The 23,200-nt window shown below is 35.8% G+C and overlaps 1 protein-coding gene across 1 annotated transcript in view; it reads left to right on the top strand.

The window, feature by feature from the left end:
* Positions 1 to 23,200, top strand: part of ATRX (ATRX chromatin remodeler) — a 229,616-nt gene that overhangs the window by 153,749 nt on the left and 52,667 nt on the right. The window contains exons 24-26 of the mRNA XM_058441328.1: positions 7,425 to 7,533; positions 20,540 to 20,717; positions 21,751 to 21,945. Of these exons, the coding sequence (XP_058297311.1) occupies positions 7,425 to 7,533; positions 20,540 to 20,717; positions 21,751 to 21,945 (482 nt within the window). The remainder of the gene's footprint in view (positions 1 to 7,424; positions 7,534 to 20,539; positions 20,718 to 21,750; positions 21,946 to 23,200) is intronic.

Here is a 23,200-nt window from a genome sequence, read left to right as displayed (position 1 = left end):
GCTGAGGAAAAGAATGTGTATTCTGTAGCTGTTGGATGAAATATTCTGTAAATATGTATTAGGTCCATTTGGCCTGTAGTGTAGATGAAGTGCAATGTTTCTTAGTTGATTTTCTGTGTGTAGTGTTGAAGTCTCCAGCTATTACTGTATTGGGGTCTATCTCTCTCTTTGGCTGTAACAATATTTGCTTTGTGTATGTGGGTGCTCCCAGGGTTGAGTGCACATATATTTTAAATTGTTATATCCTCTTGTGGAATTGAACTGTATCATTATATAGTGTCCTTCTTTGTCTCTTCTTACAGTTTTTATCTTGAAATCTGTCCTATATAAGTATAGCTGTTCCTGCTCTTTTTGGTTTCCATTGGCATGGAATATCCTTTTTTATCCCTTTATTTTCAGTCTATGTGTATTTTTATAGGTGAAGTGTGTTCTTGTAGGCAACAGATCATTGGGTATTTTTTTAAAATCCATTGAGCCCCTCTGTCTTTTGATTGGAGAGTTTAGTCCATTTACATTGAATGTTACTATTGATTGATAGGGACCTACTCCTGCCATTTTGTTATTTGTTTTCTAGTTGTTTTTTGGGCTTGTCTTCTTTCCTTCCTTCTTATCTTTCTTTCAATGAAGGTGATTTTCTCTAGTGGTATGGTTTAGTTTCTTCCTTTTTGTTTGTTTGTTTATCCATTATATGTTTTTTGGTTTGTGGCTCCCATGAGGCTTGGAAATTCTATCTTATAACCCGTTATTTTAAGCTCATAACAAGTTTACACTGTTTTAATAAACAAAGAAATAAACAGGCAAAAAGAAAACTAATAAAAATTCTACACCTTAACTTTGTTCCCCCACTTTTTAGCTTTTTGTTGTTTCTGTTTATATCTTATTGTACTATGTCTTGATATGTTGTTGTAGTTATTATTTTTGTTGCTTCAACATTTAGTCTTTCTACTTATAATAAGAGTAATTTATACACCACAGTTACACTGTTATAATATTCTGTATTTTTCTATGTACTTACTGTTTTTAGTGAGTTTTGTACCTTTAGAGGATTTCTTATTGCTCATTCATGTCCTTTTCTTTCTGATTAATTACTTCCTTTAGCCTTTCTTGTAGGACAGGTTTGGTGTTGATGAAATCCCTCAGCTTTTGTTTGTCTGGAAAGTTTTTATTTTTCTTTTATGTTTGAGGATATTTTTTCCATTTATATTATTCTAGGGTAAAAGCTTTTTCCTTGAGCACTTTAAATATTTCATGCCACTCTTCTCCTGGCCTGAAAGATTTCCACTGAAAAGTCTGCTGCCAGACATATTGGAGATCCATTGTGTGTTACTTGTTTCCTTTCTCTTGCTGCTTTTAGGATCCTTTCTTTATCCTTGACATTTGGGAGTTTATTACGTGCCTTGAAGTAGTCTTTTTTGGGTTAGATCTGCTTGATATTCTATAACCTTCTACTTGAATATTAGTATCTTTCTCTAGATTTAGGATGTTCTCTGTTATTATCCCTTTGAATAAACTTTCTACACCAGTCTTTCTCTCTACCTCCTGTTTAAGACCGATATCTCTTAGATTTGCTTTTTTTGTAGCTACTTTCTATGCCTTGTAGGCATGCTTTATTCTTTTTTATTCTTTTCTCTTTTGTCTCCTGTGACTGTATTTTCAAGTAGCTTGTCTTCAAGCTCACTAATTCTTTCTTTTGCTTTATCAATTTTGCTGTTAAGAGACTCTTATGCATTCTTTAGTATGTCATTTGTATTTTTTGAATCCAGAATGTCTGCTTTATTCATTTTAATTATTTCAGCCTCTTCATTAAATTTATCTGATTGGAGTCTGAATTCCTCCTGTGTTATCTTGAATTTCATTGTTTCCTCAAATCAGCTATTTTGTGTTCTCTGTCTGAAAGGTCACATATCTCTGTCTTTCCCGGATTTTCCCGATTCCCTGTTTAGTTCATTTGATGAGGTCATATTTCTCTAAATGGTCTTGATGCTTATGGATTTTCGTTGGTGTCTTGGCATTGAAGAATTAGGTATTTATTGTAGTCTTTGCAGTCTGGGCTTGTTTGTACCTGTCATTCTTGGGAAGGCTTTCCAGGTATTCCAAGGGACTTGGGTGTTGTGATCTAACTTTTTAGTCACTGCAGCTATATCCACATTAGGGGTCACCCTAAGGCCAGTAACGCTGTAGTTCTTGCAGCCTTGTAGAGGTACCATTTTGGTGGTCTTGTATAAGATCCAAAAGAATTGTCTGGATTACCAGATGGAGACTCTTGTTCTCTTCCTTTACTTTCTCCCAAACAAATGGAGTCTCTCTGTGCTGAGTTGCCTGGAGCTGGGGGTGGGAAGTGGGTGACACAAGCACTCCTGTGACTACCACTGCGGGTATAGCACTTGGTCAGATCTTAAGCCAGCAGAGCAATGCGTCTTGCCCAAGGCCCACTGTAACCACTACCTGGTTACTGCCTATGTTTGCTCAAGGCCCAAGGGCTGTACATTCAGCAGGTGGTGAAGCCTGCCAGTACTGGGTCTCTCCCTTCATGTTGGCAAATTCTCTTAGTCCCTGGGCAGGTATAGAGATGCTTTCTGGGAGCCAGGGCCTGGAGCCAGAAATGTTAGAAATATACCTAGTGCTTTATTCTACTATGGCTAAACTGACACAGAAATAACAAAATGAAGTCCTTCCTGCTCTTCTCTTTCTTTTCCTCAGGCAGAGGAACCTCTCTTCGTGGCCACCACCAGGACAGGCCTGCAGAGAATACTGCCAGTGTACCGCCAGTGTTCACTTAAGGCCTAAGGGCTATTTAGTCAGCTTTTGGTGAATGCTACCAGGCCAGAGACTTACCCTTTAGGGCAGTGGGCTCCACTCTGCCCCAGGCTCAGTCCACAAATACCATTCAATAGCTAAGGCCTGGAATTGGGGACCCAAGAGCCCGTTTGTTGCTTTTGTCCACTGTGGCCAACCTGGTAGCTACACTGCTAGATAAAGTCCCCTTTACTCTTCCCTCTCCTTTTCTCAAACAGGAAGAGCCTCTCTTTGTAGCCACCACAACTTCTAATATGCTGGGTCTCATCATAACCTAACACATTTCCATCTAATCCATGCCCCACAATGTGTACTACCTGGTTATTGCTGCCGATTATTCAGGGCCCAAGGGCTCTTTGGTTAGCAGGTGATGAATCCTGCCATGACTGGGTCCCTCGATTCAAGGCAATGGGTTGCCTTCTGGCCCAGGGAGCTAGGGCCTGGAATGGGGGCCTCACGATTCCGCCCAGGGCCCTGTCCTACTGTGACTGAGCTGGTATCCAAGTTGTGAAACAAAGTGCTTTTTCTCTTCCCTTTTCTCTCCTCAAGTAGAAAGCAGAGGTCTCTTTTGGAGCTCTAAGCTGCGCTGCCTGGAATTGGAGGAGTGAGGAGTGGTGGCATAAGTAGTCTCTTAGCTGCCCCAGTGGTATCTCACTAAGTCGAGTGCCCCCATTTTACTGGCTCCAAGCCCTTTACAGTACTAGGACTTGCCCAGAAGTTGTAGTCCTTGTGGCCTAGATAGCCTATCAGTTTTATTTAGGACCCCAGTGCACTTTAGTCCACTGTGGCGTGACTTACCGAAACTCAAGTTCTGATCACTGTGATGGATGATTCCCCTCTGGTTTGGGCAGGTTTATATGCTCCCTTCATGGGCGTAGGCTGAGTTCCAACTCAAAGTCCTATGATCACTGCACTCTGCTTCCCCCACGTGCACTGATTCTCTCCCCATGCCACGTGGCTACTTCTGGGGGTTGAGGTGGCAGTGGCATTGGCAATTCAAAATTGTCTTTCCCCCTCTGTGCCTCTTTCAGTGATATGAAGTTAAGATCAGGTTCTACAATTGCTCACCTGATTTTTGTTTCTTATGATGGTGCTTTTTTGTGTAGATAGTCATAACATTTGCCGTTTATGCTGGGAGGTTGATCAGTAGAAGCTTCTATTCAGCCATCGTATTCCACCTCCTTCCCCAGTACTGCCCTGATTGAATGAGTTGGTATGTGTTCCTGTTTCCGTTTTTTGGAATTGTTTGTAAAGCATTGAGCTTAATTATTCTTTAAATGTTTGTTAGAATTCAGCATTGAAGCCATCTTGGCCTGGGCTCTTCTTATAGGTAGTTTTTTCTTTTTAGTAGTATGGTAAATATATATATATATATATAACATAAAATTTACTATTTTGACAGAGTAAAAAGGCAACCTACCATATGGGAAAAATATTTGCAAATCATATATCTGGTAAGGGGTTAATATAAAAAATACATAAAGGATTCCTACAACACAACAACAGAAATAATATGATTTAAATATGGGCAAAAGAGTTGATAGACATTTCTCTAAAAATGATATACAAATGGCCAAGAAGCACATGAAAAGATGCCTAGCATCACTAATCCTTAGGGAAATGCAAATGAAAACTGTAATGAGATACCACCACACACCCATTAGGATGGGCTACTGTGAAAAAACAATAATGAGAGTTGGTGAGGATATGGAGACATTGGAACCCTTGTGTACTGTTGGTTAGAATGTAAAATGGTATAGCTGCTGTGGAAAACAGTGTGGTGTTCCTCAAAAAATTAAAAATAGTATTACCATGAGATCCAGAAGTACCACTTCTGGGTATATACCTACAAGAATTGAGTTCAGGGTGTCAGAGAAGTATTTGTATTTGTACGCCCACATTATAGCTGCATTATTCATAATGACCAAATCATGGAAGGAAGTCAAGTGTCCATCGACAGATAACTGGATAAACAAAATGTGGCATATACATACAGTGGAACTAATTTAGCCTTAATAAGGAAGGAAACTTTCACACATGGTGGAACATGTATGAGTCTTGAAGACAATATGCCAAGTGATCTAAGCCAGTCTAAAAAGGACAAATATTACATGATTCCTATTATGAGGTTCCTAGAGTAGTGAAATTTGTAGAGACATAAAATAGAATGGTGTTTGCCAGGGCCTGTGGGTAAGGGGAAATGGGGAGTGGGAGAGAACAGATAACTCCATGGGGCTTCCCAGAGTGCTCCATGTTGTATGGGGATTATGTCTGTCTCATAAAGATACGTATCATTGAAGACAGATTCATTACTACCCATTTTTGTATACTCTTTGTCTAGCACCAAGCTAGACATGTAGTAGGTCCATAGTAAATACTTGTTGAACTGGTAAGGGAATAAATTACCCTTATCTGGATCTTCCCTAGTTTTCTCATACAGAGAATGATGCTCTAGTTAGGCATTTTCCTAGGTATATACTTGCACTTTTTATCTTTCTCATTTCCCCACTTTCTTTGTTTCTAGAGTCAGTTTTTGGCATATCTTTAACATATATATGTGTAGTATATATGTGTATTTTTACATTTGACTGTAGTTAAATATAAGCTTAAATTTTTTTTTCTGTTATCACTATACATTTTATTAGATTCTATGTTCTGGCAGTTTTTCATTATTGAAAAGCCTGTGTTACAAAAATATACCAATTTACTACCATCAATAAATGGAAAATGCTTATCTTAGTATGTATTGTAACTACATTTTCTTCATCTTTAATGGGTAAAAACAGTTGTCATTGTTTTCATTCATAATTTTTTGAGCACTAATAGGGTTGTACTTTTTTATATGCTTGCTAGTTTATTTCTGATTTTGTAAATTATCTGTAGCAAATGTTTACTAATCAGATTGGTCTGCCTTTGGGTTACTACTATTACCACTACCACTACCACTACCACTACCACTACCACTACCACTACCACTACCATTACCACTACCACTGTGTATTGAGCACTGAGCAAGATTTAAGGAGTACTACAGGAAATCATGCTGTAGAAGAGGAACAAACACATATATTATGTGCCATAATAGAGGCATGTGTAATTTGTCATGGGATCTTGAGTGATAATATTAAGAACTCAGTAAGCTTTTAATTACCATGTGACAGGCACCATTCTAAGTAGTTTTTAAAATATTATCTCATTGAATCCTCATAACAACCCTATGCAATAGGTACTCTGATTATCTTCATTTTACAGATAAAGAAACTGAGGCACAAGGAGTTTAATTACTTGCCATAAGTGAAAATGTTAGTAAATGGTGAAACTGAGATTAAACTCAGGGAGTGTCACTCCAAAGTCTGTGTTCTTAACTACTAACCTATAATGACTCTATCAGTTTTTAAGTGTTGGATTCATCGAGGTGGTATTAGAGATATTCATTTGCATTATAATAAAAGGTGAGTATGTTGAAATGCTTTTTAAAATAGTCATATCATTTTCCATTCATTTATGATTATTTATTTTAATAATTATCCTGTTCAAGTGAACAATTAATGCAAATGTGACTCCAGCCTCTTACCTTTTTATCCAACTATCCATCTCAAATTCTTTTTTCCTTGGATGTGTATGCCTTTTTTTCTAATTGAAAAAAAATCATGAATAAAATGACTTTCATAAGCATTAATGAATTTTTAACAAGGAAATTCTGGGTTTTCTATATCAGTGAAGATATAGGTAAGAAACGTGGAAAAGCGTCTTTTTTTTAACTAACATACTAAATTTAAAGAGCTTGCTGGAAAGACATAAATCTCAGTTTTGTTAACTGTTTTAAGGCTCTGGGGCACGATAGAATTTTGCTTAGATGGGAAATAGTAGCATTGTGTTTACAGTTAAATAATTAGGATACAAATTATGTATGATAAAATATAAAAATGTCATAACTCCTTAATCTCTTGGTATTTTAGTATCAATGCAAGTCTTGGGTAAAATTTTACCTCACTTCTTCCTGGTGTAGATTAAACGAAAAAAAAAAAAAAAACTTTACCTCACTGTCTAAAATTGACATGTCATATCATTAGCTCATAAAGTCGTACTCCTTTACACACACATACACACACACCACTTTTGAAATGGAAACATACACTGAAATTTGCAGCTACCCCGTAGAATAATTTTTGGCACATAGTAGGCATTCAGTAAAGATTTGTTCAGTGAATGAATAAAGGCATTCTTTATCTCTCGTTTTTATTTGGTCATTATCAAGTTGTTGATAAGGAGAAAAACGTGGCCATTTACAGATAAAGCATGCCTCATGAGCGAAATGTAAGTTTAATCATATTCTTTTGACAGTTTTAAGGATTCTAATCAAGGAAACCCTTTTAAGAAATTCTCATGTAGATGAAATAGGTTTTAAAAATACCTATGCTCATCACTATCTATTTGAATGAAATCTGTGGTTAATTTATTTATAATGTAATGACTCCTTGATTAAGAAAAGTATATAATATATTTTGCTATACAAATAGAGTGTATATAACCCACTTTTAAATGATGAGCAAGGTAGAAAATCTGTTCTTACTAGTAAGCAGAGCGATACATCAAATTCCTTTTGTGTTCTTTTGTTAAATTTTCAGGTGAGGGGAAGTGGCTTCGAAACATTGACTATTACCGTTTAGATGGTTCCACTACTGCACAGTCAAGGAAGAAGTGGGCTGAAGAATTTAATGATGAAACTAATGTGAGGTAGAAAAAATTTTCTGTATATATGGAAACATTAAAATAATTATTTTAAAATTTACATAAAGTTCACTATGTTTATTGTATATTTGAATGTTTTTAGCAAATGCAAGGTACAGTCAGGATGCAAAACAGTGTCATCACTCCCTACCCACTGAATTCACTTATGGAATCATATAATTTGTAGCCTTTTGAGTCTCACTTCTTTCACTTAGTGAGATTTATTTGAGAATCATTTACGTTGTTGCATATACCAATAATTTTTTAAAATTGTTGTATAGTCTTCCATGATAGGGATATATCACAGTTTGTTTAGCTACTTCCACTTGAGGGACATTTGAGTTGTTTCCAGGTTTTGGAATTAAAATCAAAGCTGCTCTAAGCTTTCATGTTCAAGTTTTTGTGTGAACAGAGGTATTTACTTAAATGAAACAAAAGCCTAGGATTGTGATTGCTGGGTCATATAGTAAGTTTACATTTATCTTTTGTAAGAAACTATCAAGCAGTTTTCCAAAGTGACTGTACAATTTTGCATTCCCACCCCCAGTTGTGTGAGAGTTCCAGTTTCCTTACATTCTTGTCTGTAGGTGATATTGTCATTTTAAAAAAAAATTATTTTACTCATTCTAATGTATGTGTAATGGTATCTCTTGTGATTTTAATTTGCTATTCCCTAATGATAAAGTATGTTGAGCATCTTTTCATGTGCTTATTGACCATTTTAATATCGTTAACTGTAGATACAAGGCAATTTGTGTGTGTATCGATATTGTTTTAAGCTGTTAGTAATTGACAAAATCAAGCTACATTTGGAAAGAAAAAGTTTTATATATAGACATATGTTGCTTAACAACCAGTATACATTCTGAGAAATGCATCATTAGGCAATTTTGTCACTATGCAAATATCATAGAGTGTACTGTACACCAGTAGGCTTTCTGTGATATAGCTTATTGCTCCTAGGCTGCAAAACTATACAGCATGTTACTGTACTGAATACTGTAGGCAATTGGAACACAATGATATTTGTGTATGTAACATATCTAAACAGAAAAGATACAGTAAAAATATGTATTATAATCTTATGAGATTGCCTTTGTACATGCTGTCTGTTATTGACCAAAACATTATGTGGCATATGACTATACATACGTCTAAACATATGCACATACTCATACATATACACATACACAAACATAAGCATGGCATTTAAGAAAAGGATAAAGGAGATGGGGTTAGTTTAATAGAAAGATGGCTGAAGTATGCCTTAATATTTTAAACTATGGAGAATATTATACTGTGTGTTTAAAACGTTTTAATTTTAGCAGCATCATGAACTAGACCTAGGCTTAAGGCTAGAGAAATTTCAGTTACATTTTAGGAAGATTATTAATTATTGAAAACCTGTAGCCTAAGAGAGCTTACAAAGGGATGATTTGAGTATAGTTAAATTATAAATGTATATGATTGATTATATAACTGTTTAAAGAATACATTTTTATATACTGTGTTTTTCATGTTTAAACAAATTATTATTTGTGCATGAGTGTGAAGAAGTAATTTTATTGAGTAACTCAAATTTCTCAAACATAATCTAAACCTTTGGCTTGCTAGGTTTCCCAAATTTTTAAATACGACAATGGCATATAATCTGTCACGTGACATTTACACTTGATGACTAGTAGGGAAAAACATTGAAATGTAGATGTTGAGCTGTCAGCTTGGCTTACTCACTAGTGAATTACCCCTAAACATATGCCAAAAAGCATCTCATTCAAATTCATGCTTCAGGCATATACTGGTTGAGTATTTCTTATCCAAAATGCTTGGGGGTGCTAGGGACCAGAAGCATTTCAGATATGGGATTTTTTTCAGATTTTTGAATATATGTATTATATTCTTACCTGTTGAGCATCCCAAATCTGAAAAATCTAAAATCCAAAATCCCCCAATGAGCATTTTGTTCGAGTGTCATGTTGGCACTCAAAAAGTTTTGGAGTTTGGAGAATTTAGGATTTCAGACTTAACGGATTTGGGCTGTTCAACCTGTACATGCATATTATGGTTTTGGGGAGTTGCTCTTGAGTAGCTGAACCCATACACATGAAATCCACAAATGTTATGCTGTCTCTCAAAATCCACAAACAAACAGAAAATGAAACAAAAAACAAAATGAAAAGAGCAAGGAAAAAATCCACAAATGTTTTAGATTATATCTGTAAATTCTAATTTTTCATGACTCAGTAATTTTCAGTAAGTAGGATATAAATATAATCCTTTTTTATGCCAAAGCAATCTGAAAGACACATTAAAATAAACTTTAAGATAATGACCATTTCTAACGTTGTTGTTTTGTGTGACCTGGAAGTAGTTTTCAGCAGTCTCAGAGTGCCTCATTAGCTTGATACTATTTTTGGTTTGTTTCTCTTTTAATTTAGAAATGATTATAGATTCACCTGAACTTGCACGTACAGAGAGGTCCTGTGAACCCTTTACCTAATTTTCCCCAATGGTTAAATCTTATATACTTATATTTCAGTATCAAAACTAAGAAGTTGACAGTGTTTCAATGTTTGCATATATCTTTTTTCCACATATACACAATCAAGATGCAGAAATATTCCATCACCACAAAGCTCTCTCTCTCTCTCACTACCCTTTTATAGTCACACCCATTTTTACTGCCAACCTTGTCACTAACCTTAACCCCTGATAATGACTAATTTATGCTCCATCTCTATTATTTTGTCATATTAAGACTGTCATATAAATGGTATCATCCTCTATATGTGACCTCTTGAGATTGGCTTTTTTCACTCAGCATAATGCCCGTGAGTTCCATCCAAGTTGTCACATGTATCAATAGTTTGTTCCTTTTTATTACAGAGTAGTATTCGATGGGATGGATGTACCACAGATGTTTAATCATTCACTTATTGCAGGACATTTTCATTTCGTCCAGGTTTGGCTATTATAAATAAAGCTGCTGTGAACACTGTGTTCCAGCTTTTTGTGTGGACCTAAGTTTTCATTTCTCTAGGATAAATGCCCAGGTATGCTGTGGCTAGGTCATATGGTAAGTACTTTTTTAGGAAACTGCCAAACTCTTATTTAGAATGGCTGTACTATTTTATAGTCCTACCAAGCAATGTGTGAGAGATCAAGTTTCTCTACATCCTCACCAGCATTTGGTATTATCACTATTTTTTTATTTTAGGTGTTCTGATAGGTATGTAGTGGTATCTTATTGTGGTCTTAATTTGCAGTTCCCTGACAACCAATTATATTGAACATCTTATGTGTTTATTTGCCATCAAATACTGTATATCCTCTTGGGTGAAAATCTCTTTATGTATTTTTGTCCATTTTCTTATTGCATTGCTTGTTTTTTTATTGTAGGGTTTTGAGAGTTCTTTATATAATCTAGATATGTGTCCTTTGTCAGATACATGGTTTGCAAATATTTCCTGCCAGTTTATGGCTTGTCTTTTCATCCCCTTCATAGTGTCTTTCAGAGAACAAAGATTTTAATTTTGATGAAATCGAGTTTGTCAATGTTTGTTTCTTTGTTTTGATCATGGTTCTGATGTCAAGTCTAAGAACTCTTCCTCAAAGCCCTAGGTCTTGAAGATTTTCTCCTGTGTTGTATTTTACAAGTTTTATAATTTTACCTTTTATGTTTGAGTCCATGTTGTATTGAGTTAATTTTTGTATAAGGCGTGAAGTTTAAAGGTTCATATTTTTGGCTGTGGATGTTCAATTGCTGCAGCATCATTTGTTGAAAAAAGCTATCTGTGGCAGTGCACAGTGGCTCATACTTGTAATCCTAGTGGTTTGGGAGGCTGAGCCCAGGAATTCAAGACCAGCCTGAGCATCATAGTGAGACCCTGTCTCTAAAAAAAAAAATTACCCAGGCATGGTGATGCACGCCAGTAGTCCCAGCTACTCTGGAGGCTGATGTGGGAGGATCACTTGAGATCAGGAGGTCGAGGCTGCAGTGAGCCGTGATTGTACCACTTCACTCCAGCCTGGGTAACAGAGGAAGACCCTGTCTCAGAAAAAAAAGGACAAAGAAAAAACCATCCTTCCTTTACTGAATTGGTTTTGCACCTTTGTGAAAAATCAGTTGGCTATACTTGTTTTGGGCTGTTTTTCAGTTTGCTATTCTATTCCTTTATTCCATATGTCTTTCTCTGCATCATTACTACATAGTCTTAATTACTGTAGCTGTGTACTAAGCCTTAATATCACATTGAATGATTCTTCCCACTTTGTTCTACCTTTCACAGATTGTTTTAGCTATTTTTATATGAATTTTAGAATAATCTTGTCTAGATCTACAAAAGTTTTGCAATAATTTTAATAGGTATTGTATTGAGCCTGTTACTAATTTGTAGAGAACTGATATCATTTTTCAACTGTAATACTTTTAGCAGCAGAGAATTGATAACTTTATTGTTTTCTGATCAGTGAACACAGTGTATGTCTCCATTAGTTGATCTTTGATTTCTTCCATCAGTGTTTTGTAGTTTTCAGTATACAGGTCCTGTAGATCTTTTGTTAGATTTACACCCAGGTATTTCTCTTTTTTTGAGTTATTGTAAATGTTAACTGTATTTTTAATTTTTGTTTCCATGTGTTCATTGCTCAAATATAGAAATGCAATTGATTTTTGTGTTGATCTTTTTTTGTTCAATTTGTTCTCTTTCATTCTATTTTCTTTTGTTTATGATTTCTTTTTCCTCCCTTCCTGTGGGTTAGTTTTATATTTTTGAAATTCTATTTTGATTCATCTATTTTTTTTTAGTGTTTCTCTTTGTATAGCTTTGATAGTGGTTGCTGTAGGTATTACATCATACATATACACACACTTATTACAGTCTACTGGTGTCATTTTGCCAGTTCAATTGATGTGCAGAAACCTTACCTCTTTTTATTCTTTTGATTCCCTTTTTATAATATGACTGTCTCAAGTGTTTAACCATATCAGTCAGTGCAATCATTCTTTCTTCAACCATAGAATATAATTTAGAAAACACAACAGAAGGAAAGTGTTGTATTGACTCATATTTATTATTTGCTGTTACTTCTCCCTAATGTTTCAGTATTCCTTCTTTTATCATTTCCTTTGTATTTAGAGAACTTATTGTAGCCATTCCTTTTTTTTTAAGCAGGGTCTTGCTCTGTCACCCAGGCTGGCATACAGTGGTGCAATTTCGGCTCACTGCAGCCTTGACCTCCCAGGCTTAAGCCATCCTCCCACCTCAGCGTCCCAAGTAGCTGGGACTACAGGTGCGCATCACCACACCTGGCTAATTTCTGTATTTTTTGTAGAGATGGGGTTGTACCATGTTGCCCAGGCTGGTCTTGAACTCCTGAGCTCAAGTGATCCACCTGCTTTGGCCTCCCAATGTGCTGGGATTACAGGCGTGAGCCACCATGCCTGGCCTAGCCATTCTTTAACAGCAAGTCTGCTGGCAACAAATGATTTCCCCTTCATTCTTGAATGGTATTTCAGCTGGATATAGAATTCTGGGTTGGCAATTCTTTCCTTTCAGTACTTGAAAAATATGTGTCACTACCTTCTTATCTCCCTGGTTTCTTATGAGAAACCTGCTGTTTGAATTGTTTTTCCCCCCTTAGATAAGGTGTTGTTTCTCTCTTCTTTCAAGATTATTTTTCTACGTTTTCGGAAGGTGACTGATATATTTTGTCATGGATTTGTTTGGGTTTATCCTGTTTGTGGTTCATTCAACTACTTAAACCTGCAGGTTTATGTTTCTTAATACATTTTGGTAATTTTCAGTCATTATTTCTTTGAATTTCAGCCCCTCTGTCTTTCTCCTCTTCTTTTAAGACTCTAATGACAAAAATGTTAAGTCTTTTGTTATAGTCCCATGGGTACATGAGTCTCTTTTCCATTCCATTTTTCTCTGTTGTTCAGATTAGGCCATTTCTGTTGTTTAGCCTTCAAAATCACCAAATCTTCTGTCCTCTGCTTTCTACTCAACTCATTCTGAGTTTTTAATTTCTGTTATATTTTTCAGTTCTAATTTTTTTTTTTTTTTTTTTTTTTTTGAGACACGGTCTCACTCTCGCCCAAGCTGGAGTGCAGTGGCAAGATTTCAGCTCACTGCACAATCCACCTTCCAGGTTCAAGCAATTCTCGTGCCTCAGCCACCACAGTAGCTGGGATTACAGGCATGCACCACCACACCCAGCTAACTTTTGTAATTTTAGTACAGATGGGGTTTCACCATGTTGGCCAGACTGGTTTGGAACTCCTGACCTCAAGTAATCTGCGTGCCTTTGCCTCCCAACTTGCTGGGATTACAGGCCTGAGCTGCTGTGCCCAGTCTAAAATTTTCATTTGGTTCTTTTTTTATGTCTTCTTGTTTCTTTGCTGAGACTATTTGTTTCATTTGTCTCAAGTATGTTAATAATTGCTTATGAGGCATTTTTATAATGACTACTTTAAAAATCCTTGTCAGACAATTCTAACATTTATGTCATCTCAGTGTTGGTGTCTGTTGATTGTCTTTTCTCATTGGACTTGAGATTTTTCTGGTTCTTATTATGAGAAAGTTCTTCTATTTAAACTGGGCATGTTGGTTACTATATCATGAGATGCTGGATTTTATTTAAATCTTTTGGGATAGTAGGCATCTTCTGACAAATGTTTTGGCAAGGCATGAGGTGCCCTACCACATTGTTGCCAGTTCAGTCTCCTCACTAGGCCTCTACTGGTATTACCTTGGCTGGGTGGGGGGACAGAGGCTCAAGATTACCCGTTTACTTCTTTCCAGATGGCCTCCACCGACACCACAGGGGGTGACTCATTAGTTATTATTGGATGGTGGTATAATTCCAGTAGGAAGGGAAAGGGTTTTCTTGTAACTGCTGGGTGTGGGTGGATGTATTGTTTCCCTACATGGTCTTCATTGACACTGTTGGGCCACAGGGAAGACCTTGTTAAATCAGACTTCTCTGACCCCACCCTGGTAGTGCCTTGTTATAACTTGGTTACGGTAGAAGGGTGAGGATTCAGCTGCATTTTTTGCTGTACTGTTTGGTTGGAATTGAGTGGTTATCCTAACATTTTCTGTCTTGCTATGCTGCCCCTTTCCTGGTCCTTTGGCTGGAGGGTAGGCTTTTCTTGGAGATTTTTTTGACAGCACCTTCTGGAGTTCTTCAGCAACCAATCTAGGATACATGAGGCAGAAACAAAGTCTGTAACAGCTGGGCTCGGTGGCTCACACCTGTAATCCCAGCATTTTGGGAAGTGAGGCAGGAGGATCACTTGAGCCCAGGAGTTGAAGACCAGTCTGGGCAACCAAAAAATTTGAAAATTAGCTGGGTGCATTAGTGCATTTCTGTAGTCCCAGCTACTTGGGAGGCTGAGGTGGGAGGAGTGCTTGAGCCCAGCAAGTCAAGGCTGCAGTGAGCTGTGATCATGTCATTGCACTCCAGTGTGGGTGACAATTCAAGACCCTGTCTCAAAAAAAACCAAGATTTTAAAAATAAAAAGGTAGCCCATGAAACTCAGTACCACATTATCCTTTATATCCTGAGGGCCCTACCCATCTGCCTCATCCTTCTCACTTTTCAGAGCTGCCTTCTGTTCCTTGTATATATACAAGATTGGTAATTTGGGCTTCATTAAAATTAAGGACTTCTGTTCACCAAAGGTGTGATAGTTAATTTTATGTGTCAGTTTGACTGCGCTAAGAGATGCCCATGCAGCTGATAAAACACTTCTGGATATGTCTGTGAGGGTGCTCCTGAAAGGGTATTTGAATTAGTAGACTGAGTAAAGAAGATTGCCCTCATCAGTGTGAGTGGGCATCATCCTACCCATTGAGGGCCTGAATAGATCAAAAATGCAGAGGAAGGGCAAATTTGCTCTCTCTTTCTTTGAACTGGGACATCCATCTTATCAAGCCCTTGGAGACTGATAATCATGGTTCTTCAGCCTTCAGACTCACACAGACTAGGACTTATACCAACTGCCCCCACCCACAACCCTACCCCTTGATTTTCAGGCCTTTGTACTGGGACCAGGATTTATACGATTAGCTCCCTGGTTTTGCAGCTTGTGAACAGCACATTGTAGCACTTCACAGCTTCCATAATCACAGTGAGGCTAATCCCGTAATATGTCCACACACACACACACACACACACACGCACATACACACACACAAGTTCTTAACTCCTTTTGGTTGTGTTTCTCTGGAAAACCCTGACTAATACAAACGTCATTTCACATTAAGAGTGTAAAGGCAAGCCATGAAGTTGGAGAAGCTATTTCCAATATGTAGATCTAAAAAGGTCTCATCCAGGATATATAAAGAACTCTTAAAAATCAATTGGATAAACCAGACAGCCCAATAGAAAAATGGGCAAAAACTTGAACAGGACTTTACAAAAGATGATATCTGAATGGCCAATAAATGTATGAAAGCATGGTGATCCTTATTAATTATCAGAGAAATTCAAGTTAAAAATGGTTTTGACAAAAGATGCAAAAGCAATTAAATGAAGAGAGCATAGCCTTTTCAAAAACTGGTATTGAAACAATTAGACTTTCATAGGCCAAAAACAAACCTTTACTTAAGCCTTACCCATATTTTAAAAAATCAAGTCAAAAGGAATCATAAATCTAAATGTAAAACTATTATACTTGTATAAGAAAACAGAAGAAAGTCTTCTGCATCTAGGGTTAGTCAGAGTTCTTAGTCATGATGCCAAAGGCATATAATCCATTAATTAAAAAATCAATAATTGGACTTAATCAAAAATAAAAATTTTTGTCTGTGAAAGACTCTTAGGGAAAGAAAAAGACAACTTACAGACTTGGAGAAAATACTTGCAATTTGCATATTTAACAAAGGACTCATTCAGAATGTATAAAGAACTCAGAAAGGAAACAACCCAGTTAGTAAATGGGCAAAGGACTTGAACTGACACTTCTCTGAAGAAGGCTATGCATGTCAAATAAGCATATGAAAAAATAGCATCACTAGCCATTACGGAAGTGTAATTCAGGTGAGTCTAGTGGCTCAGGCCTGCAATCCCAGGGCTTTGGGAGGCTGAAGTGGGAGGATCACTTGAGGCCATAGGTTCAAGACCAGCCTGGGCAACATGGTGAAAATTTGTCTCTACAAAAAATTAAATACAATTAGCTGGGCATGGTGGCACATGTCTATAGTCATAACTACTTAGGAGGCTGAGGAAGGAGGATCACTTGAGCTCAGAAATTCGAGGTTGCAGTGAGCTATGATTGTGCCACTGCACTCCAACCTTGGAGACAGAATGAGATCTTGTCTCTAAAAAAGAAAGAAAATGTAATTTAAAACCACATGAGTTGTCACTTCACACCTATCAGCATGGCTAAAATAAAAAATAGTGACAACATTAAATGCTTGTGAGGATATAGAGAAACTAGATCTATCCTACATTACTAGTGGGAATATAAAATAACCATTCTGGGAAACAATTTGGCAGTTTAAAAAAAAAAACTAAACAACTAAACATAATAACCTTGCAATTACACTCTCAGAAATGTATCCGATGGAAATGAAAACACTTTCACATAAAAACTTAAACACAGATGTTCACAGCAGCTTTTATTTAGAATGCTCCTCAACTAGAAACAACCAAATGTTATTTAACATGTGAATGGATAAACAAATTGTGGTATATCTATATAATGGAATGCTGCTCAGCTTACTGATCCAAGCAACAACTTATATGGATCTCATGCTAACTGGAAAATGCCATTCTTGATTTGACAGAAGTATAATGATAGAGAACAGATCTGTAGTTGACAGGGTTTAGGGTTAGGGGAAGGGCATGAATATGAAGGGATAACACAAGGAAGGTGTTTTTTTGTGATGATAGAACAGTTCTGTATCCTGCTTTGGTAATGGTTACATGATTCTACATGCATGATAAAATTTTGTAGAACTATATACATCAAACAAAAAACTGATGAAACCCAAATGAGCTCTATACTTGAATTCATACCAACATCAATTTCCTGGTTTTGACACTGTATTATTGTTATATAAGTTGTAGGTTACCATTGGAAGCCGAGAGTGAAGGATATATGGGAGCTCAGCTGCTGTAATTTTTGTGAACCTTAAACTGTTTTTGAAAGGTTATAATAAAAACAAAAAGATAGTACCATGAGTTGTCAAGGACCTGAACAACTGGAAGCCTCATATAATGCTGGTGGGAATATGAATTGGAATAACTACTTTATAGAATAATTTGTTCAGTTTAACAGTGCATGTAAATACCCTATGACTCAGCAATTCCACTCTTAGATATGTACCTGACAGAAATGCTTTTATCAAAAGACATGTATAAGATGGTTTATAGGAGCATTATGCAAATAATGCTTTATATTTTAATTATGTTTGTTTTGAGCATATACTTTAATACTAATACCTAGTATTAAGAATATCCAAAAAATGTATTGGGTAGTTTATCTCAATATGGACTTGCATATTGAAGTTCTTTAAGGTTTCACGTGTGTTGTGTGTGTGTGTATGTATGTATGTATGTGTGTTTTCTAACCTACATAGTTTGTACCATTCTATATGCTTGATTCTTTTTTATAGCTCTATGCCATCTTTTGCTTATGTGGGATAGATATTAATAACTGGAATAATTTTGAACCAGCATTTACCCATATACCTTCAAGTATGTCCTCTAATTAAAGACGCTACAGTTTATTCTCTGTAATGAGTATGTGTTATAGAGGTATAAAGATGAAACTTGTCATCGTAATCCCACTGACCACAGAGAACCACTATTAACATTGTGTGTATATGCTTTGTTTTTAATGCATTTGCAATTGTATTTAGTAAGGCTCTATATTCTGCTTTTCTTCTACATAACATAGTATTTTGGATTTTTAATGGTAACATAGCCAGAGTGTAATTTCCTTCTCTATGTTATACATATTGTTTAATTTTCAACCTTATGCTACTATAAAATAACACTGTGATAAATACATTTTCTTCAAAATTGCTCAACTTTTGTGATAATTTCTATAGTCTATATTCATAGATGTGTGGTAGCTCCAAATTGACATAAAGCATAAATTTAATATCTATTTATTTTATACCAGAATTTTTCTTTAGTATATAATATGATTGGTAAACTAAATTGTAAACTTTTTCCCATCATTTAAATTTAGAGTTTCTTTGCATTCTAGTGTATAATGAATGCTATAAATGTAATTAGTATGGCATTTTAGTCATTAATTTTCTTTCATGAAAGAAAGACATTTTGTGTTGATTATTGAGAGCTTATTATATTCCAGGGATTTTTGTCACTCTGTAAGTTACCAGCAATAAGCAAATTATTAAATAAATTATTGTACAATCATCCAATGAAATACTATGCAGCTACCAAGCATGATGTTTACTAAGAAATTTGGGGAAATGGTCATAATACATATTGTATATACAGATATTATCCTGAGTGCAAAATTTAAAAAGTATATATTTAGAAAAAAAGAAACCTATAGGAAATATATCATGATTTGAATGGAGGTTGTTTCTGGGGAGTGGAACTGAGTAATTCTTTTCCTTAGAGTTGTTTTTGTTTTCAAAAAGTGTTTATCCAATCTTTTTCAAATTAAGTTTTCATTAATATCAAAGTAATATATTTACATATTTTTAAAAAACAGATAGTTTTACAAGGCTTCAAATAAAAACCAGTCCCGTGACCAAACCTCTTTCTACCTGTGATTTCTACTTTCTGGAGGTAACCAATTTCAACTCTTGGCAATTCTTACTTACTTACATACATCTTTTCTAAAGTGTAAGGTAGTAATTTACCACCAGCACATGCACACTTTTCCTCATTCGTTTTCCCAGTATAATTTTTCATAATATTTGCCTAAATTAATTTGCAGTGTTTTCTTTATTGTGGCTATGTAAATATTTGTAAGCCACTTGAATACTGTGATTGTTTTTCCTTTTTTGTGTACTCGTTTATTATATTTTGCTGAAGTATTGATTTGTTTTTACCATTCGCTTAGTTTTCTATATACCTATCACCAATTCATTCCTAAATTATCCTGTAGAAATATTGTAAATCCTGGCCAGGCATGGTAGCACACGTCTGTAATCCCAGCACTTTGGGAGGCCGAGGTGGGCAGATTACCTTAGGTCAGGAGTTCAAGACCAGCCTGGCCAACATGGTGAAACCCTATCTCTACTAAAAATACAAAAATTAACCAGGCACAGTGGTGTTCCTGTAATCCCAGCTGCTCAGTAGGATGAGGCAGGAGAATCGCTTGAACCTGGGAGGCAGAGGTTGCAGTGAGTCGAGATTGCGCCATTGCACTCCCGCCTGGGTGACAGAGCAAGTCTCCGTCTCAAAAAAAAAAAAAGAAAGAAAGAAACATTATAAATGCTTGTGTTCCAACAAATCAGGTAATCTATCAGTTTCTCTTTTTTTTTTTAGACACACCCTTCCTAGAGCCCTGTGTCTGTCTTCTTGCTCCTGTTTTATCTACCTCAGTACCTTGCATCTGTCTAACGCCTCTCCTTACATTCATTATGCTGTATTATAAATGTTGAGTCACCCCTACATATTCACCTACTTTTGCATTTTCCTTCATTTTGATGTACTTAGTGCCCCTAACTGTAACCAATACAATATAGACTTTCAAGTTATATATAAATTCTCTAAATTTATTCAGAAATCTGTAAATAAAACCTTGACTACATTGTAAATATTTGATTTTTCATTTCATCTTTATTCTTAAATCAGACTATTTTATTTTCCAACAATAGGATTCTTCCTGGGCATATGTATTATCATCCTGACTCCTTAGATAATATGTTATTTTCTTCAGTAAGTAAGAAATGAATTCTCTGAACTCTTAATAGTTAAAAAAAACTGCCTAAGTATCAAAAAGTCATATTGTAATTAAAATATTTGTAAAGTACTAATTACTGAAGCATTTATTCTATATTTTCATTTTCAGAGGGCGATTATTTATCATTTCTACTAAAGCAGGATCTCTAGGAATTAATCTGGTAGCTGCTAATCGAGTAATTATATTCGACGCTTCTTGGAATCCATCTTATGACATCCAGAGTATATTCAGAGTTTATCGCTTTGGACAAACTAAGCCTGTTTATGTATATAGGTTCTTAGCTCAGGTAGGTTTATAATTCTCTTTTTCATATTGAAAGTTCATGTGAAACGGATAATATTTTAGAGATATGGAACATATGTGTATTACAGAGAGGGAAACAAAGTTGGAAATACCATTTCTGTACATAAAGCAGCAGAAGTCAGTTTTGGCTTTTCTTGATTTTCTGTTTTGTAGTGTATCCATTTCTGTAATGTCATCTTTCTCAGGTTGAGATTGTTTTGCATGAGTAAACAGATCTAGCAGATGCTACCCACAGCAGATGCAACCCCTCTTAACCTGCCTCCAAATCTGGGCTTCTCAACCAGAGACTGGATTTTTTTTGGTAGATCCTTGCTTATTTGATCTTCTTTAGTACATAAGTTGATTGACAACTTTATGTAAACTCTTTCCTGTTATTTATTTATTTATTCAATTTTCTTTTATTTTTTTATTTCCTGTTAAGTTTAAAACTTCTGTACATTCTCATTTATAATGTAATTTTTATTATATTTAATACACATTTAATATAATATAATGTATACATTTAATGTAGTTTATATGTAATGGATATGGTATTTTATATTTGTTTTCTGTCTTGAAATTATAGAAAATAAAACGATATAAAGGCATTTTATGGTGTTTGTTGATAGCTTATTATATTACATTGAAAAGGAATCAAACTACTCTCTTGCATTCTAACTTCAATATTTACCTAAATTTTTTTTGTGTCTGTCCCTTTATTTCTGTTTACTCTGGTATCTGCCTGCTCTTCTCCTTCTACAGAGTACAGAAATAAATAAAGCAACACATGAATGCATTTTGGTCAGTTAATATAGAATAATTATCAGTAATGTAATTTTATTTGTTATGGTAAACTATGCTAAACAGATGAAATCTTTCATGAATTAAGCAAAATTGCTGATGAGTTTTTCTTTATGGCAATATACTACCATGAAGTTTTACCATTTCATATTAACCAGTAACCGTATTTATCCTTGATTAAGTTTCATGCTTACAAAATTTTATTTTTTTGTATATTCTTCCTTCTTTTTACAAAGGGAACCATGGAAGATAAGATTTATGATCGGCAAGTAACTAAGCAGTCACTGTCTTTTCGAGTTGTTGATCAGCAGCAGGTGGAGCGTCATTTTACTATGAATGAGCTTACTGAACTTTATACTTTTGAGCCAGACTTATTAGATGACCCTAATTCAGAAAAGAAGAAGAAGAGGGATACTCCCATGCTGCCAAAGGTAAACATATTTAGATTATTGGCTTAACAAACCAACGTGGACTAAGGAAATTTTACTACTAATATGAAAGTTAGTCATCTGATTAAGGCTATATTTCAGAATTTTTCAAGGATAATAAAATGATATTTAATGAATTTTGTCTAGAAAATTATAAATGATAGGGTGCTTGATCAGTTCTCCATATAGCACCACAAAAAGATAGTATATTCCAAAACACATATTTTATGCCACATATATCTAATTAGCATATTTTCTAATAATACTTTAAACTTCAACTTTTATAAGAAGTAGCAGACAAATTTTCCAATTAGAAAAGGGGAAATTACTTCGAATTTATTCATATGGTGAATTTCGGGTTGCAGGAAACCAGTTCATTTTATAAACGTGTATTATTTGCTGACTTTGAGAGGTATACTGTGAGAGAATACTAAGAAAAACAAGACATTGTTCAGATTATCTCCCTCAATCCAGCAGCAGCTGAAAAGCAGATAGTCTTGTTTTCATTTTCAAGATGAGGAAATTGAGGTTCAGAGAGGTTAGGTAACTTACCCAAGTTTACACACCATATTGTAAAGCTGGCCTTCAAATCATATCTGACCAACTCAAAAGCATTACTCTTAATCATTATAATTTTTTGTCCTCCAAATGGAGATTAGAAAATTATTTTCAAATACAAGAAACAAAGCAGAGGACCTGGGATTTCCAGAATTGAATGACATTTAGGATGCTTTATTTTGGTTTAAATAAATCTGGACTTCAAAATATAGAATGCTTTCAGTCAGTAATATTGTGTGATATAACTGTTAAGATGGTATAATATAGTCAGTTTAGCTTATGTCTTGTGAAAATTAAATATTCCTCAAATTTATGGAAAGCTTTACGGTTTACAAAGGCCTGTCTCATACATTATCTCAGGAAGCTGAGACTTCGAGTTAGTGATTACACAAGGGTACGTGACCAGTGTTACAGCTAGAATTTGAACCCAGTAGTTTTCTTTCTCTCTTCTCCCCTCCTTCTCTCTCCCTCACCCCGGCCTCCCTCTTCCCCTCTCTCCCTCTCCCCCTCTCTCCCTCTCCCCCTCTCTCCCTCTCCCTCTCCCCCTCTCTCCCTCTCCCCCTCTCTCCCTCTCCCCCTCTCTCCCTCTCCCTCTCCCCCTCTCTCCCTCTCCCCCTCTCTCCCTCTCCCCCTCTCTCCCTCTCCCTCTCCCCCTCTCTCCCTCTCCCCCTCTCTCCCTCTCCCCCTCTCTCCCTCTCCC

This window comes from Hylobates moloch, unplaced genomic scaffold (assembly GCF_009828535.3).
Source record: "Hylobates moloch isolate HMO894 unplaced genomic scaffold, HMol_V3 SCAFFOLD_7, whole genome shotgun sequence".
Lineage (NCBI taxonomy): Eukaryota > Metazoa > Chordata > Mammalia > Primates > Hylobatidae > Hylobates > Hylobates moloch.
The sequence above is the reverse complement of the archived record's forward strand: the minus strand, read 5'-3'. Positions and strand labels throughout refer to the sequence as shown.